The 18854-nt window shown below is 38.2% G+C and overlaps 1 protein-coding gene across 4 annotated transcripts in view; it reads right to left on the minus strand.

Annotated features, from left to right (window-relative positions):
* Nucleotides 1-18558, minus strand: part of CFAP70 (cilia and flagella associated protein 70) — a 113474-nt gene extending 94916 nt beyond the window's left edge. For 3 of the 4 annotated variants that reach the window (XM_086680002.1, XM_086680003.1, XM_086680000.1), the window contains exons 1-3: nucleotides 16974-18558; nucleotides 15280-15382; nucleotides 13631-13817 (exon numbers count right to left, since the gene is read on the minus strand). In XM_086680002.1, coding sequence (XP_086536128.1) covers nucleotides 13631-13817; nucleotides 15280-15342 — 250 coding nt within the window. In that variant the 5' untranslated portion in view covers nucleotides 15343-15382; nucleotides 16974-18558. Of the gene's footprint in view, nucleotides 1-13630; nucleotides 13818-15279; nucleotides 15383-16833 lie in introns of all 4 variants that reach the window. The other variant, XM_086680001.1, reaches the window with a different exon arrangement.
* Nucleotides 18559-18854: the final 296 nt, after the last annotated feature.

An 18854-nucleotide genomic window follows, 5' to 3' on the forward strand; every position in this document is an offset into this window, starting at 1 on the left:
GTTGTTTCTTGTGATTTTTTTTCATTTAAATGGGCTATACTTTCATGTTTCTTTATACACCTTATTTTGTTGTTGTTGTTGTTGTTGAACATTGATATCTGAATCTAATAATGGGATAACTCTGGAAATTAGATTCTCCCCCTTCCCAGGGTATACTGGTTTTTTTTGTTATTGTTTTTGTTTATTTTTGTCATTGTTGTAGGCTGTCTCTGTGCTGAAGGTCAGGCTGAGGTGTAAAATTAAGGTCTTTTCAGGTCTTTTCTGAGCCTTTCCCTGGACATGCATGGTCACATTCAACTTTTCCCCTTATTTACAGTTTTGTGTTTTTTTTTTTAATTTTTTTTTCAACATTTTTTATTTATTTTTGGGACAGAGAGAGACAGAGCATGAACGGGGGAGGGGCAGAGAGAGAGGGAGACACAGAATCGGAAACAGGCTCCAGGCTCCGAGCCATCAGCCCAGAGCCTGACGCGGGGCTCGAACTCACGGACCGCGAGATCGTGACCTGGCTGAAGTCGGACGCTTAACCGACTGCGCCACCCAGGCACCCCTTACAGTTGTTTTTAAGTGCCCTAGGAAAGAGGGGAAAAGGATACTGCCCTTTAAATCTCCGGTAGTTTCTTCAACCAGAGAGGAAGGGCCTTACAACAGTGTAATGGAGAGAGGAGGCTCTTTATCTGCACCTCTGTGATCAGAAGCAACAATCAGCAAACAGAGCACAGATCCACTATATTTGAAGGACATGGTCCTTTTAGCTCACCCTGGCTCCAGCAAGCTACTAGAGTAACACATACATGACTCGCTGACACAAGCCTAGAGGGATGGGGGATGAGTAGCTGCTACTGTGTTAAGATCTGAAATTAACCAAACTTAATCTTAATTTGCAATCCAAATCTTCTCCTGGAAGTTGCAAGCCTTCCATAGACTCCAGAGTTTCAAAGCAGTTATATCAGATAAAATGTGGCAGTGCAAGTGTTGTCCTGAGGAGGAGACAGATTCCTGGTGCTTCTTACTCTCCTGTCTTCCCAGAATCTTCAAAAGTATTCTTTGTATAATTTTCAAAAATATACTCTATCTGTAGTAAAGCCCCATTTTCTTCCTAACACTGTATTCTTGGGTTTGTTTTGTTTTGGCTCACTCATGCCAGAAGTTTGTCTAGTTTGTTAGTCTTTTAAATAAGCAGGCAGATTTTTTTTTTTTGTAGGTCTTTTCTAATGCTTATTTTTCAATTTATTAATTTTTGTTCTTAATTCTGTCTTTTTATATTCTTTGGGGTTCTCTGTTATTTAAGTAGCTTCTTAAGTATTTAATTCATTTACTTTAATCTTTTTTATGTTCATTAAGAGAACCATTTTATTAAAGATAGACCTTAACACATGCCATAATTAAACAATATTTTAACCTTTTGGGCATGTGTGCATTTTTTAATACACTCAAAGCTTCAAAAATGAAATGGTCAAAGCCCTCTTTCATCTTCTAGGAGACTTATACACTGTTAACAAACTCCCACTAGCAAGAGGAAACTTTCTTTTATACAGCTTAACTCTAGATGAATTGGATAGAAGAGGTTCTCTGCATGAAGTAATCTCAAGAAGAATCTGAGGGGAAGATGACAGACACTATACTGCAAAGGGTACTCATGGTCTCCAGAAAGAATTTTTTTTTCTGTTTTCACAGCTACCTTCACAGTTTCAGTCTAATTTGTGGGCTCTGTGCAGAGGACTCATTAATTGGTGTCCTTTCTTTCACTCTTGAGCAGACAGTAATGCTTTATCCAGTGGTGTTGAGTTTCATGACTCTTCTTACTACCAAAGATGCTTATTCCCCTTTAAGAATAGAATATATCAAATTAAACTTTTTATTATGAGATAATTTCAGATTCACATGTAATTGTGCTAAATAATAAAGAAAGCTATCTTGTACTCATTTTTCCCAGTGGTAACATCTTGCATAATTACAGTAAAATCTCACAACCAGGAAATTGACATTGATACCGTCAAGATACAGATCATTTCATCACTAGAAGGATCATGGTTATTCTTTTAACCCATGTTACCCTTTTAGAGTCACCTCCACCATCCTCCTTCTTAACACCAGACAACCACTAATCTGTTCTCCATTTCTATGCTTTGTCATTTCAAAAGTCTTCTATAAATGTAATTATGCAGTATATACCTTTTAAGATTGGCCTCATCATTCAGCACAGTTCTCTGGAGAACCACTGAGATTGTTTCGTGTACCAGTAGTTTGTTCGTAGTATTTCATGGTTTGGCTGTACATTTATTTAACCCATGGAAGGACATCTGGGTTGTTTCCAGTTTTTGTCTATAAAGCTGTATAAACTATATAGTGGTTTTTGAGTGAATATAGTCTTCATTTTTCTGGGATAAAGGCCCAGGACTGCAACTTCTAGATCACATGGTGCTTTGCGTGTTTTATTTTTAAAGAGATTGCCACACTGCTTTCTAGACTGACATCTGACATTCCCACCAGAAGTTCTAACATTTGACATTTCCAGAAGGAATGTATCAATGATCCAGGTTTTTTGCAACCTTGTTGGAATTTGGTGTTTTCACTATTTTTAATTTAGCCATTCTGATATGTGGGTAATGATAGGTGTGTGGTGTTATCTCATTGTGGTTTTGATTTGCACTTCTCTAAAGGCCAATGATGTTGAACACTTTTCCATATCTTTATATGCCATCTGTGTATTTTCTTTGGTAAAATGTCTCTTCATGTCTTTTGCCTATTTTCTAACTGTATTGTTTGAAGTATTTTTTACAGTTAAGTTTTGAAAGTTTTTTATATATTTTAGATACTATTGCTTTGTCAGATTGTGATTTGCAAATATTTTCTCTCACTATGTAGCTGGTCTTTTCATCCTCTTAACAGGGTTTTTCATAGAGCAAGAGTTTTTAATTTTGATTAAGTCCAATTCGTCAATTTTCTATTATGGCTTACGCTTTTTGTGTTCAAATCTCTTTACCCAACTTTAGATTCCTGAAGATTTTCTCATTTTTTCCTTAATGTTTTGTAGTTTCACATTTTACATTTAAATCTGTGATCCATTTTGAGTTAATTTTTGTATAAGTTATGAGATTATTATGTATAAGATATGACTAAATTTTTGTATAAGATATGTATAAAGTTCTCTTTTTTTGCCTGCAGATATTCAATTGCTCTAACATCATTTGTTGAAAAGGCTACCTCTCCGACAATAAATTTATTTTTTACTTTTATAAAAAATCATTAGGCAGTGGTGCCTGACTGGTTTTGTCTGTGGAGTGTGAAACTCTTGATCTCAGGGTTGTATGAGCCCCACATTGGATATTAAGAATGTAAAGTTCTTATTGGATGTAAAGATTACTTAAAAACAAAATCTTATAAAAAATCATTAGGCACATTTGGATGGGTCTATTTCTGGGTTCTCTATTCCATTCCATTGATCTATGTGTCTATCCTTCCACCAACACCACACAATTTTAACTAATGTAGCTATATAATAAATCTTGAAATTAACCATATTGATTCTTCCCATTTTATTCCTTTCCAAAATTATTTTAGCTTTTCTAGTTCATTTGCATTTCTATATACATTTTAGAATAGTCTTGGGGCACCTGGGTGGCTCAGTTGGTTAAGTGTCTAATTCTTGGCTTTGGCTCAGGTCATGATCTCACAGTTTGTGAGTTTGAGCCCCGCACTGTCAGTGAAGAGGCTGCTTGGGCTTCTCTCTCTCTCTCTCTCTCTCTCTCTCTCTCTCTCTCTCTCTCTTTTTGCCCCAAGATAAATAAATAAATAATCTTAAAAAAATAGAATAGGGGCGCCTGGGTGGCGTAGTCGGTTAAGCGTCCAACTTCAGCCAGGTCACGATCTCACAGTCCGTGAGTTCGAGCCCCGCGTCAGGCTCTGGGCTGATGGCTCAGAGCCTGGAGCCTGTTTCCGATTCTGTGTCTCCCTCTCTCTCTGCCCCTCCCCCGTTCATGCTCTGTCTCTCTCTGTCCCAAAAATAAATAAAAAATGTTGAAAAAAAAATTAAAAAAAAAAAATAGAATAGTCTTGTCCATATCTACAAAAAAATCTTTCTGGGATTTTGATAAGAATTACATTCAATCTTTGTATCAATCTGGGGAGAAATGATATCTTAACTATGTTGAATCTCCCAGTCCATGAATACAGAATGTCTCTCCATGTACAAAGACTTTTAAAACTTTCATTCAACAGTGTATAGTTTTCAGCACATAAGTGATAAAAAAAGTTTTGTTAAATATACACTATTTCATTTAAAAAATCACTTGTAAATGATGTATTGTATTTTTAATATCAATGTCCGTGTATCTATCACTAGTATATAGAAGTATAATTGATTTTGTACATTTACCTTTCATCCTATGATCTCACTTTTTCTTTCTATAAGTTTTGCATATTCCTTGATATTTTCTACAATCGTGTCATCTGCAAATAGGGGCAGATTTATTTCTTCTGTTCAGATCTATATGCCTTTTATTTCCTTTTCTTACTTTATTGCACTTTCTAGAACTTCCAGCTCTATGTTTATAAGAGTGGCGAGAGAAGACCTCATTCATTTGTTCTCAACCTTAGGGGTACAGCATTCCATCTTTCACCATTAAGTATGTTAGCATTTATCAGGGTGCAGTTCCCTCTATTTGCATTTTTCTGAGTTTCTATCATGAATTGGTGTTAAATTTTGTCAAATACTTTTGTTGTTTTGTTGTCATGCTTTTTCTTCTTTTGACTATGAACATAGTAGAATACATTGATTAATTTTCAAATACTGGAATCAATCCCATTTCATGATGTTGTATAATTCTTTTTATGTATTACTGAATTCTATTTGCTAGTATTTTGTTAGGACTTTTGTGTCTATATTCATGACAAACATTGGCCTTAAGTTTTCTATTTTTGTACTGTCTTTGACTGGTTTAGGTATCAGTGTGACACTAGCGCCATAAGATGAATTGAAGTATTTCCTCCTCTTTCATTTTCTGGAAGATTGTGTAGAATTAGCGTTAGTTATTATTTTAACTTTTGGTAGAATTCTTCAATGAAACTATCTGGAGAGAGTTTCAACTATCTTTGAAATCCTGGAGATTTCAAATTATGAATTCAATTTCCTTGATAGTTACAGGGCAACTTTATTTATAGGATGAATTGTGGTTTGTGTCTTTCAAAAAACTGGTCCATTTTGTTGTCAATTTTATGTATGTAGAGTTGCTCATAATATCCATTATTCTTTTAATATCTGTACCATCTGTGATGTTATCCCATTTCATTTCTAATATTGATAATATGCGGTGCCTCTTCTCTTCCCCCACCACCGGCCTCTGGTCAGTCTTACTAGAGGTTTGTCAGTTTTGCTGTTTCCAAATAACCAGCTATGTTACTTGTTTCACTGATTGTTTTCCCTTTTGTTTCTGTTTTTCATTTCATTACTTTATACTTTTATCTTTATTATTTTCTTCCTTCTGTTTGATTTGGGTTATTTTTGCTCTTCTTTTCCTAAATCCTTAAGGTGGCATTTAGGATTACTGATTTGAGACTTTTCCTCTTTTTTAACGTATGCATTTAGTGTGATAAATTTTCTTGGCAGTGCTTTAGCTATGTCCCACAAACTTTGTTACCTTGTGTTTTTATTTCCGTTCAGTTCAATGTATTTTTTTGTATGTCTCTTGAGACTTCCTCTTTGACCCATGGATTATTTTGAAGTGTGTCTTGGGGTGCCTGGGTGGCTCAGTCTTAAGCGTCTGACTTTGGCTCAGGTCATGATCTCACAGTTCGTGGGTTCGAGCCCCACATTGGGCTCTGGACAGCTCAGAGCCTGGAGCCGGCTTTAGATTCTGTGTCTCCCTCTCTCTCTGCCCCACTCCTGCTCACACTCTCTCTCTCCCTCTCAAAAATAAATAAAACATTAAAGAAAAAAATGTGTGTCTTTTTGTTTTCAAGTGTTTGGAGTGTTTCCTGTTCTGTATTATTGATTTCTAGCTTGATACTATTATTGTCACAGAACACATTATTTTAGTTCATTTAAATTTGTTGAGGTTAAGTTTATGACCCAGAATATGATTTTAGTATGTGGTCTGTGGGTTTTTGAAAATAATGTATATTCTGCTATTGTTGGGTGTTCAATAAATATTGATTAGATCTTGTAGGCAGATGGTGCTGTTGAGTTTTCCTATATACCTGTTGATTTTCTTTCTTTTTTTTTAATATTTATTTATTTTTGAAGGAGAAAGAGACAGACTGCAAGTGGGGGAGGGGCAAAGAGAAAGAGAGAGAGACACAGAATCTGAACAGGCTCCAGGCTCTGAGCTGTCCGCACAGAGCCCAACACGGGTCTCAAACCCATGAACCGTGAGATCATGACCTGAGCCAAAGTCAGATGCTTAACCAACTGGGCCACCCAGGTGCCCCATACCTGTTGATTTTCTATCTTACCTGTTATTCTATAAATTGAGAGACAGGAATTTATGTCCCCAACTATAATTGAGTGAACATGTCTACTCCCCCTTTCAGTTTTATCAGTTTTTGCGTCACATATTTTGCAGCTCTGCTGTTTGGTGCATACACATTTAGGATTGCTAGGTCTTCTTGGTGGGTTGACTCTTTTATCATCATATAATGAACTTGTCTGTCTCTGGTTATTTACTTTGTTAAGTCCACTTTATATGATGCTAATATAATCACTTCCACTTTTTGATGAATATGTGCATAATACATCTTTCTCTATCCTTTTACGTCTTACCTGACTATATAGTTATATTTTGAGTTTCTTGTAGACAGTATATAGTTAGGTCATGTTTTTTTAAATCCACTCTGCAATCTGTCTCTTGATATGTTTAATGTAATTATTAATATATTAGGGCTTAAGTCTCCTAGGGGTTGCCTGTCCTCTCTTTTTCATTTGTTTTCTTTTTTCTGCTTTCCTATAGATTGCATGAACATTCTTTAGAATTCCATTTTATGTATAATACATTTAAGTGTATCTATCTGTATAGATTTTTTTAGTGATTGCTCTAGGCAATACATTATACATACATTACTTCTTATTGATATCATCATTATATTCGTTTGAGTGAAGTATAGAAATCTTATCTCCCTTTCTGTCCCTTTGCCTTCCCTGTTTAAAACTGCCTAAAATATTTTCTCAATATACCTTTAGAACTGCATCAGTAGTATACTTTGTTTCAAGTGTCAAACACAATTTAAAAAACTCAAAGAGAAGGAAAGCTTACTTTATTTATCCAAATTTTTGCTTACCATATTATTTCTTCCTTCCTGGTGTTCCTAGGTTCTTTCTTTTATCACTTTCAGTTCTCTTTAGAGAACTTCCTTCAGTCATCTTTCATCTGAGGTCTTGATTTCCCCTTCATATCTTTTCTCTGGGTATTGGATTCTGGGTGACAATTCTTTTATCACTTTAAAAATATTATGCCACGGGGCGCCTGGGTGGCGCAGTCGGTTAAGCGTCCGGCTTCAGCCAGGTCGCGATCTCACGGTCCGTGAGTTCGAGCCCCGCGTCGGGCTCTGGGCTGATGGCTCGGAGCCTGGAGCCCGTTTCCGATTCTGTGTCTCCCTCTCTCTCTGCCCCTGCCCCGTTCATGCTCTGTCTCTCTCTGTCCCAAAAATAAATAAACGTTAAAAAAAAAAAAAATTAAAAAAAAATATTATGCCATTCCTTTGGGGCCTCCATGGTTTCTGATGATAAATTGATGTCATTCTAATTGTTTTCCCCTGGTTTCAGATTTTGTTCTGTGTCTTTAGTTTTCAGAAGTCTAATTATGTTTCTTAATATGGATTTCTTTGGTTTTATCCTACTGGGAGTTTGATTAGCTTCTTGAATGTGTAGGTTTATGTCTCTCACAAATTTCGGGAATTTTCAAGTTTTACTTCTTTGAATACTTTTTCAGCCCCATCCTCTTTCTCCTCTCCTTCTGAGACTCTGATGACACTGTTAGATCTTTGTCATAGTCCCACAAGCTTCTGAGGCTCTGTTCATATCTTTTTTTTTTAATGTTTATTTATTTTTGAGAGATAGAGACAGAGCACAAGTCGGGGAGGGGCAGAGAGAGAGAGGGTGACACAGAATCTCCAACAGGCTCCAGACTCTGAGCTGTCAATACACAGCCTGACACAGGCCTCAAACTCGGGAACGCCAAGATCATGAAGGCTGAAGTCAGAGGCTTAACCGACTGAGCCACCCAGGCACCCCTCTGTTCATATCTTTTTAGTCTAGTTCCTCTATATTAGTTTGGATATTTCTATTGTTCTATCTTCCAATTCATTGATTCTTTCCTTTGTCTCCTTTATTCTGCTGTTGAGCCCATTCATTGAGCTTTTCATAACACTCGTTGTATTTTTCTGATCTAAAATTTGTTTTTAAAGTGTATTTATTTTGAGAGAGAAAGCACATGTGCATGAGCGGAGGAGGGTCAGAGAGAGAGGAGGAGAGAATCCCAAGCTGGTTTTGTGCTGTCAGCACAGAACCCGACATGGGGCTTGATCTCACAAACCATGAGATCATGACCTGAACTGAAGAGTTGGACACTCAACAAAATGAGCCACCCGGGCACCTCTGATCTAAAATTTCTATTAGGTTCTTCTTTATAATTTTTATTTCTTTCTAAGACCTTCTATTTCTCTGCTGAGTCCTTCTATTTTTTCATTGTTTGCAATCGCTCACTAAAACCATTTTTCTCATGGCTTTAAAAAATTTTTTTTAATGTTTATTTATTTTTGAGAGACAGAGACAGAGCATGAGCAGAAGAGGAACAGAGAGAGGGAGACACAGAATCAGAAGCAGGCTCCAGGCTCTGAGCTGTCAGCACAGGGCCCAACACGGGGCTCAAACTCATGAGCTGTGAGATCACGACCTGAGATTAAGTTGGACAATTAACCAACTGAGCCACCCAGGCACCCCAATCTCATGGCTTTTTAATTTATTTTTATTTTTTTTTTTTGACAGAAGGAATTTTCTTTTTTTTTTTATTATTTATTTATTTATTTATTTATTTATTTATTTATTTATTTATTTTCAATATATGAAATTTATTGTCAAATTGGTTTCCATACAAACCCCAGTGCTCATCCCAAAAGGTGCCCTCCTCAATACCCATCACCCACCCTCTGCTCCCTTCCACCCCCCATCAACCCTCAGTTTGTTCTCAGTTTTTAAGAGTCTCTTATGCTTTGGCTCTCTCCCACTCTAACCTCTTTTTTTTTTTTTTTTTTTTCCTTTCCCTCCTCCATGGGTTTCTGTTCAGTTTCTCAGGATCCACATAAGAGTGAAAACATATGGTATCTGTCTTTCTCTGTATGGCTTATTTCACTTAGCATCACACTCTCCAGTTCCATCCACGTTGCTACAAAGGGCCATATTTCATTCTTTCTCATTGCCACGAAGTACTCCATTGTGTATATAAACCACAATTTCTTTATCCATTCATCAGTTGATGGACATTTAGGCTCTTTCCATAATTTGGCTATTGCTGAGAGTGCTGCTATAAACATTGGGGTACAAGTGCCCCTATGCATCAGTACTCCTGTATCCCTTGGGTAAATTCCTAGCAGTGTTATTGCTGGGTCATAGGGTAGGTCTATTTTTAATTTTCTGAGGAACCTCCACACTGCTTTCCAGAGCGGCTGCACCAATTTGCATTCCCACCAACAGTGCAAGAGGGTTCCCGTTTCTCCACATCCTCGCCAGCATCTATAGTCTCCTGATTTGTTCATTTTGGCCACTCTGACTGGCGTGAGGTGATATCTGAGTGTGGTTTTGATTTGTATTTCCCTGATAAGGAGCGACGTTGAGCATCTTTTCATGTGCCTGTTGGCCATCCGGATGTCTTCTTTAGAGAAGTGTCTATTCATGTTTTCTGCCCATTTCTTCACTGGGTTATTTGTTTTTCGGGTGTGGAGTTTGGTGAGCTCTTTAGAGATTTTGGATACTGGCCCTTTGTCCGATATGTCATTTGCAAATATCTTTTCCCATTCCGTTGGTTGCCTTTTAGTTTTGTTGGTTGTTTCCTTTGCTGTGCAGATCTCATGGCTTTTTAAAATCTTAGTCTAATAATTCTAATATATCTGTCATTCTGTCATCTTGGTGTTAGCATCTACTGATTTTCTTTTTTAATTCGGTTTCCTTAGGTTCTTGGTATGATGGGTGATTTTCATGCAGTCTTGGACTTTTTGTATGTTATGAAACTCTGAACCTTAAATCATCTGTTTTAGCTGTTGTTGTTGTTTACACTGCTCCAATAGAGGAAGGGGAGGGGCATTGCCCCATTATTGCCAAGTGGAGATAGAAGCATATCTCCACTCAGCCTCTATTGATACTTGAGGGGGACAGCTCCTCATTACTCTTGAGAAGGGGTGGGAGTTCTGGTTCCTTACTTCTTTTCCACTGATACCACAGTGGGTGTAGTCTCATTACAAAGACGAGATGGTGAGTCTCGACCCTACACTAGGCCTCATACTACCACAGTGGGAAGTAAAATGGTTATTTGATACTTGTTAGATTGGGGCAGAAGTCTAGGCTCCCTGTGTGGTCTCCATTAAAAACCACATGGTGAGAGAGAGGTCATGGCTAGATAGCACAAAGGTCCTGGTTTCCTATTTCGTATGCTCTAAAACCACCAGCTGGAGCACCTAATTTCAGCTTTGTGAGAATCCAACTCTACGTCCCCTACCCAGCTTGGGTGTGAGTGGGTCCACATTTTTTTGTGTGTAGTTAGTGTTTGGCTGGAGCAGAGAAGTTACTGTCTAAAAGTTTTGTGTCTTGCTAGGCTGCACTTTTCCTGGTCTTTTGATTAGAGAAAGCAGACTTCTGTTTTTTATTTGGTCTGCACTCATTCATTCATGTTTCTAGGCTGCTGGCTTCTTCAGCATGAAGTCTGGAATATATAAGGCAAAAAGAAAACCCAAGGAACTCACCACTGCGTCATACCTTATGTCTCAGGTTTCCTTCTTCTTTAAAAAAAATTTTTTTTTAACATTTATTTATTTTTGAGAGAACAAGAGCAGGAGAGGGGCAGAGAGAGAGGGAGACACAGAATCCAAAGCAGGATCCAGGCTCTGAGCTGTCAGCACAGAGCCCAATGCGAGGCTCGAAACCACTAACCATGAGATCATGACCTGAGCTGAAGTCAGATGCTTAACTGACTGAACCACCTAGACGCCCCTCAAGTTTCCTTCTTCTCTCTTCATTGCAGAGTCTCTTATGTTTGTTTTACATATGAAGTCCAGGGTTTGCACCTGTCCTTGGTGAGAGGAATAGGGGGAAGTATATATACTCCACAGGTTCTGTTTTAAATCCTTACTGATTGCTAATGACTGCACTTGAAAGCATAAATTTATCTTAAGTATTACTTTAGCTATATCCCACAAGTTTTTGATATTTTGTGTTTTACTGTTGATTGACTCTAAATGCTTTACAATTTTTCTTATGATTTCTCCTTTGTCCCATGAATTATACTTAACTACATCTTAAAATTTCCAAATGGATTCTTTTTTTCTGTTTTTGTTATAGATTTCTAATTTTGTTGACTGTTGTATTTTACTCAGAAAACAGTCTGTATGCCATTGATTCTTTGGTATATGGTAGGACTTGCTTTATTGCCCACTGTTTGGCCAGTTTTTATTGTATAAATGTTCCTTGTGTGTTTTAAGAAAACATGTTATTTAATGATTGGCATAATCCTATGATTACTACTTATTAGGAAAGACTTTTTTCATCTATCCAATGGCTAGACACATATGATGGGGAATGGACTTTTTTTTCTTTTTGAGAGTCTAGGCTGTGGTAAAGGGGGTAGTCTGTCTCAACTCCCAACTACCGCAGCCCCCAAGCCCCTAGATTTTGCAGTACTGCCCTCTCCCCCAACACCACCACACACCAATAGCAGCTGTTCAAGAGTTCCAGGTTCAGTTCCTGCTTTGCTTCTAGAACAAAGGGCTTGCCCTTTCTTTCTCATGAGTTCCGTGACACATTTAAAACAATGTTCCAGTTCTGCTTTTCCCATTTAACATGACAAGGAGGGAGGCAGTTAGGAGACTTGACACTCCTCTTATTTGAGGTTGGGATTAACAGAGAAGCACAGAGCAAAGAAGAAAGAAGTAGAAGAAAGTGGTCAGAGAGCGTGGATCAGATGGATGCCTCCATGGGTTAGGCAAAAGCTAGGAATCACTTTTCTGGAGCAATGCTTCCCAGGAGTCACCCGAGGCTTTTGTTCCTACATGCAGCTTCCTAGGCTCCTCTCCTGGCAATCATGAATTTAGTGTTCTAGGGTGGGACTGTGAAAACTATTTTCTTCCAGAGCCTCAGGTGACTCTTATGGGAAAAAAAAAAAAAAAAGGTTTAGAAAGCAACGTTCTAGAGTACTGTATGATTCCCAGGTCTTCCTTCCCTAGGTCTGAGATCTTGGAATCTGTGGTTTTGGCAGGAACCATAGGAGATGTTGCCATTAAAAAAATAACTAAACAAAAATTAAGAGTACAGGTAAAAAAAAAAAAAAAGCCAAGGGGCACCTGGATGGCTCAGTCGGTTAAGTGACCAACTTCGGCTCAGGTCATGATCTCACAGTTCATGGGTTCGAGTCCCACATCAGGCTCTGTGCTGACAGCTCAGAGCCTGGAGCCTGCTTTGGATCCTGTGTCTGCGTCTCTCTCTGCCCCTCCCCTGCTCGTGCTCTGTTTCTCTCTGTCTCTCAAAAAATAAATAAATGTTAAAAAAAAAAAAATTAAAAAAAAAAAAGCCATAAGACTAGTATACAGACATAAGTACAAAGCAGTCAGAGATAATACTGTGTACTCAGAACCCGTAAAAATGTGGATACAGAAATCATATATTCATTAATTCATTCAACAAACACTTTTTGAACCCAGTTATGTCCTTTTATGTCTAGGAGCTAGAAATTCTGAAATAAATAAGATACAAACCTGAATTTCAAAAAAAGTGTACAGAAGTACTGTATACAGAAGTACAGACAAGATTGCCAGGTAAAATACAAGATCCCCAATTATTTTTTTTTAAGTTTATTTATTTGAGAGAGAGCTCATGCACAAGTGGAGGAGGGACAGAGAGAGAGGGAGAGAGAATCCCAATTAGGCTTCTTGCTGTCAGCATGAAGCCCAACATGGGGCTCAATATCACGAACCATGAGATCATGGCCTGTGCTGAAATCAAGAGTCGGACGCTTAACCCATTGAGCTGTCCAGGTGCCCCACAAGCTGCCCAATTAAATTTGAATTTCAGATAACCAATGGATAATTTTTTAATGTAAGTATGTCCCAAATTTTGTTTTTCAGGGTTTTTTTTTTCCCCCCTAAATCTGTCAACCCTAAATATAGGAATATTTAGGAAAAGCTCTCAACCCAACTCCGGAGGCAAGGGCTGCAAAGTTCAGCCAAATGTCAAAAGGTCTTTGATACAAATTGATTAGAATTAGCAGGCCATGGAGATTGCTGCCAAAAGCAGCTAGGTTTCAAAGTATACCACATTATTCCTAGGTTAAGAAGATAAGGTGTGTTCATTTTCCCCCAAAACAACTACTAAATACCTCGGAATCTCCTTATAACATACTCACATAATTAACATTTTTAGTTCCACAGGACTTACAGAACACAGGTTTGTGGGCGAGGTCATCCAAAGTAATTCCTCCTTCAGGATTGAACTCAAAGCTGCTAGTGAAGTTGTATTTTGCAGTTCCTTCTGGAGAAACCGTAACTTTTGCAGAGTCTCCCAGAACCACTTGACTGAATTCTGCACGAATAAAAGTAACTGGAGTATCTCCTTTAAAACCTTTCTGTTGACAGAAGGATACACTTTACAATTTTACTCAAATAGAGAATTTTCCTATACATCTGGAAACTCATTTTGACTTGACCTAAATAGCATTTTCCGTGTTTTCCTAACAAACTATACCACATATACAAAAAGGTTAGGTAGGGGGCGCCTGGGTGGTGCAGTCGGTTAAGCGTCCGACTTCAGCTCAGGTCACGATCTTGCGGTCCGTGAGTTCGAGCCCCGCATCAGGCTCTGGGCTGATGGCTCAGAGCCTGGAGCCTGCTTCTGATTCTGTGTCTCCTTCTCTCTCTGCCCCTTCCCCCCTTCATGCTCTGTCTCTCTCTGTCTCAAAAATAAATAAACATTAAAAAAAATTAAAAAAAAAAAAAGGTTAGGTAGGTAGAAAGTCATTTAAAAAGTCTAGTTGTAACTAACTGCAACATTCTATTTAAATGCCATTATGTTGGAGTTTTAAAAATAACTTTTCTTGTGTTTACATGATTATAAAAGTATATTGTGAAACATTTGAAAAAGTGAGAAAAGCACATGGAAAACAAATCACCTGTAATTTCACTCTAATATGTAAACACTATTAACATTTTAGAATATATTTTTTAGTGCTTTCCAGTGAATATATATGCATGTATGTATGTAAATATATATACAAATATGTACACACATTTATACACACATCTTTTGTACATCTTTTTTTTTTTAATTTTTTTTTCAACGTTTTTATTTATTTATGGGACAGACAGAGACAGAGCATGAACGGGGGAGGGGCAGAGAGAGAGGGAGACACAGAATCGGAAACAGGCTCCAGGCTCCGAGCCAGCAGCCCAGGGCCTGACGCGGGGCTCGAACTCACGGACCGTGAGATCGTGACCTGGCTGAAGTCGGACGCTTAACCGACTGCGCCACCCAGGCGCCCCTATACATCTTTTAAAACAAAGCAAAATATCATTCATTACATCCTGTTTTGCAATGAGCTTTTGACTTCATAATAGTGAATGAATATCTGCCATTTCATTATTTTGTAATTTTTATAGTTAACTCATATTGTAGTTTTTATTTAAATTCATCAAATGAAATTAATCACAAGAGAAACTCTGGAAGAATTCAGGTATTTTTCAGGAGAAAAGACCTGCGGTCTATGAAAACAAAAATCACTTCTTGTGTCACCGGTAAAATTTAGTATTCAAATTGCCAGGTATTTTACACACATAGTGATTTGACCTGCTGATTATATAGTCGAACAAAAAGGAAAACTGAGAAAGTAGTACCAGTGCAATGTTAAGTAAGACCAGCAGGTCAGGTGTTATAGGAGGGTGCAAAAGCATTTCTCCTGCTGCTGTTTCCAATACATCTTCCCCCAACCTGCAGGTAGATGTTTGACAGGGAAACCTGAACTCAAAGACAAATGTACTTTCAAGAAGAATGAATAAACTAAGGCCTTCTCAGATTTCCAAAGATAACATTACCAAGTCATATCCATCTGTCACAGTGATCTGCACAGGTCTGCCTGTTGATGACACCTGCTCCATATCAGCACTTGGGCAAAGTCCCTCTGGTCTTCTCTGGTCTCTGTAAATATAATGAATCCACCTTTCCCCTCCAGTACCATAGCTGTAGAAGTAGCCATATTATATCATAACCAATACTAGGGGATAACCTAGGAAAATGCCATAGTCCCATCAATGTTTTGTGCCCTTTTCAACCTTTGCAGCTAGACAGGCAGTATTTTACAGAGTTGTTCACAAGGAGGATTACATCAGTTAGCACTAAAATGATCCTTATATGTGTAACTAACCCATAAGCACAAATCATCACAAGACATAGAGGGTAGGAGTGCCATCTCCCTTACTCCCCGCTGCCCCCCACATCTTCCATAGTGTTCTTTGGTAGACTTTTTTTTTTTTTGATGTGCAAAGTTCCCCTCAATGGTTCCTTAATCTCTCACTTTTACAAAACTATACTTTGAGCACAGGAAGGAAACAGCCATATGGAATAATGGCTAGTCCATTAGCAAAAGTCCTGACATACATCTTATTTAGTCAATGATATATTTAAATTATTTTATAACATTAAGGACACAATTTCAAAAATTAATTGGATATGTTTAAGAAAGATTTTCTGACTCAATTCAAAGTGGAACTTAAGGCAATTCAAATGTTTACTGAGGGCATACTATGCTGTGTCTAGGAGTGGTGGTACAAAAAAGGAGCTATCTAGTGTCCCCAGGCTATATAATTATTCCGCCTCTTCTCAGCTACTCCCTCAACCTTTAGTCATCTAAAACAGGTCACTTGTTTAACACCATGTCTTCATGCTCAATCACAGCCTAAGTGACCCTGACAATTTTCTTATCAAGTTCACATTTGAAAATGACCTTTTACATCAGTTTTCTTCTTTCCTTTTCAATAGTATCACGGGAATTAGACCTTCACTAGCCTGATCTTGGACAAAAGCCTAATTTCTCTGAGCCTCAGTTTCACCTTCTGTAAAATATATAATTTAACTTCTGATGTTTTGTTGTGAATATCCACTAAAACTGCTTAACCTATGAAGCACCGCACAAGTGGTATTATTAATACGCACTGCTTTTCCTGAATGCTCAAATACTCCCTTACATACAAGGAATCTCTCTCGTATTTACAGTCTCTGAGTGCCCGGCACTATGCCTTGTCTTAGCGGCGTATTTACTGAATAATGAATGCAAGAAATCTGGCTAGTTACAAATGATGGTCAGGGCAGTCAGTGGGGGTCGGGGAGGGGCGCTCCTGTTGCCCCCAGCAGACCTGCACTTCTTGTCATATCGCTCCTAAGAAAATGTAAGGTAACAGTCAAATCAGAAAAGGTTTGATGAAGGAAACCATGTGAAGGGGTGTGGTCTGGGGACACAGGCTTAGCGCCCGCTTACTGCCGGAGACCTCGGCGCAGAGCCAGAAAGGGGTCTAAGTCTGGATTCAGGTGGGAGGTCCGGGGTTAGCGGTAGCTCCTGCGCCTAGCAGGGTCGGTGGCATTTAAGTCTGTACCCGAGTGCACTGCGTTGGGATACGGTCCCAGCGTTTCACTCTGGCTGTAGCTGAAGAGAAGCTGTAACGGGGTGTGGTCGCAGGTCCACGAAGGAGAGATCGGGGGGCAGAGGGTTTCGGAGGAATTATAGCCGTCTTACCTGAGGCAGCCACAATTGCGTTACCCGCAACTATAGTAACTAACTACCTCTCGCGAGAACTTAGTTCTGGCATTCTTTACAAGTTTATCCCTAAGACTCGCGGTAATGGTTTCTGTGGGGGAAACAGCTGTCTGCGCCTGCGCTCCAGGAACTAGGCGCTTGAGTAGCAGTTTCTGTGGCCATGTTCGCGGTTGCAACTTTGCTTTAACTTAACTGCAACGTTTTCTAACTTTGGATTTTGTTTTCTCGACCTTTTCCTTTCAATATCCCTACATAAATAGTTGGAAAACCAAGAGGAAATTTACTTAAAGATAAAATAAAAGCCTTTATTACACGGCTTTGAAAACCGGTCATTTAAATCTTTCTCCATGAAAAATGCAGATGAGTTATTTTAAAAGTGAGCCTCTCACACACTGTTGGTGAGAGTGCAAAACAGTCCTACTTCTGGTGCTCAATACTTACACAATAAATAGACTAAGTATATAATACTAATCCAAAGTTTTAATACATTTGAAAACACCAAGAGTTTTGGAATAGTAAAATAGCAAAAACGTGGAAACAGCCCAAGTGCCCGTCAGTGGATGAGTGGATGACCAAATTGATTATATAGTCACAAAATAGCATATTACAAAGCAGTCTAAATGAATTAACTGCAACTACACGTGGATGGGTCTTAGCAACATACATACTTTCAAATGTTGCAATATTAAGAGGCATTTTAAAGGGGCTCCCACTGGTTAAATTTGGGCACCAAAATAAACAATGATAATAATTACAGTCCATTGAGTAAAATAGGGATACACAAGTTCACATGAATATAAATAAATGGAGAGAGTTCCTAACAGAATGCCAACCCAATAAGAAAGAGGAAATGATGGAAACAGAGAATTACCATTTGGCACACACTATATAAATGGATGCTAAAGTTGGTGAGAGGAGGTTTGATGAGAAGAGAATATTGGCATGATTTTGGAATACCAATCAATTACAAAGGGGAAATTGTGAAATGAAACCAACAATATCATGTGGTTGAGGTTAACATCACCAGGATTGGGAGGAGTCTACATTGCATGCCTCCTGATGAGACTCACTGGGAAAAAGAAAGCATCATTTTGTGCTATTCCTGCCATCAGAGAGACTCAGGTTTTAGGCCACCCTCTTGAAAGTACGTGCTGTACTCTTTAAAACTGTCAAAGACATGAAAGACTGGGAACTATTCCAAAGGAGTCTGAAGATATATGCCAGCTACATGCAATATGTATTCCTGTATAGTATTTTGGACCAGAAAAGAGACATTGTTGTGACAGTGGGCAAAATTTGAATGGGCTTAATGGATTGGATGGTAGTGTACCAAAACTGATTCCCTGATATGGAAGTTTGTTTGCTTTTATATAGGACACTAGAGGAAAATACACAACAGGGTGTTTAGGAGTGTTGGAACATCAAGTCTGTAGTTTGCTTTGTCCACCCTCAAAATGTCCAGAAAAGGACTAATAGTAAGGAATATATGCATATGCACATATACATGTAAACAAAGTGATCAATGAAGCAATAAGGTGTTAACTATATGAGAATCTGGGTGAAAGAGATGTGGAAATTCTTTGCTCTGTTTTGGCAACTTTTCTGTACACTTAAAATTATTTCAAAAATTATTAAACTATACACACACACACATACTACTCCCATTGGAAATGTCTTAGGATACAAAACTACCACAGCCAAATTTTAAAAATAAATTTTATTTGTTATAAACATATTAAAATTATAAAAATTAAGAAAAAAATCTTTTAAATGTTGCAGTGTTATTAGTAATTAAAACAAATAGACCTATGGAACTACTGAGTAACTTCTCTCTGGATTTTTTCCCAGGTGAGAGCTCTG

This window comes from Puma concolor, chromosome D2, assembly GCF_028749965.1.
Source record: "Puma concolor isolate L17-30 chromosome D2, mPumCon1.1.hap2, whole genome shotgun sequence".
In the NCBI taxonomy this organism is placed as follows: domain Eukaryota; kingdom Metazoa; phylum Chordata; class Mammalia; order Carnivora; family Felidae; genus Puma; species Puma concolor.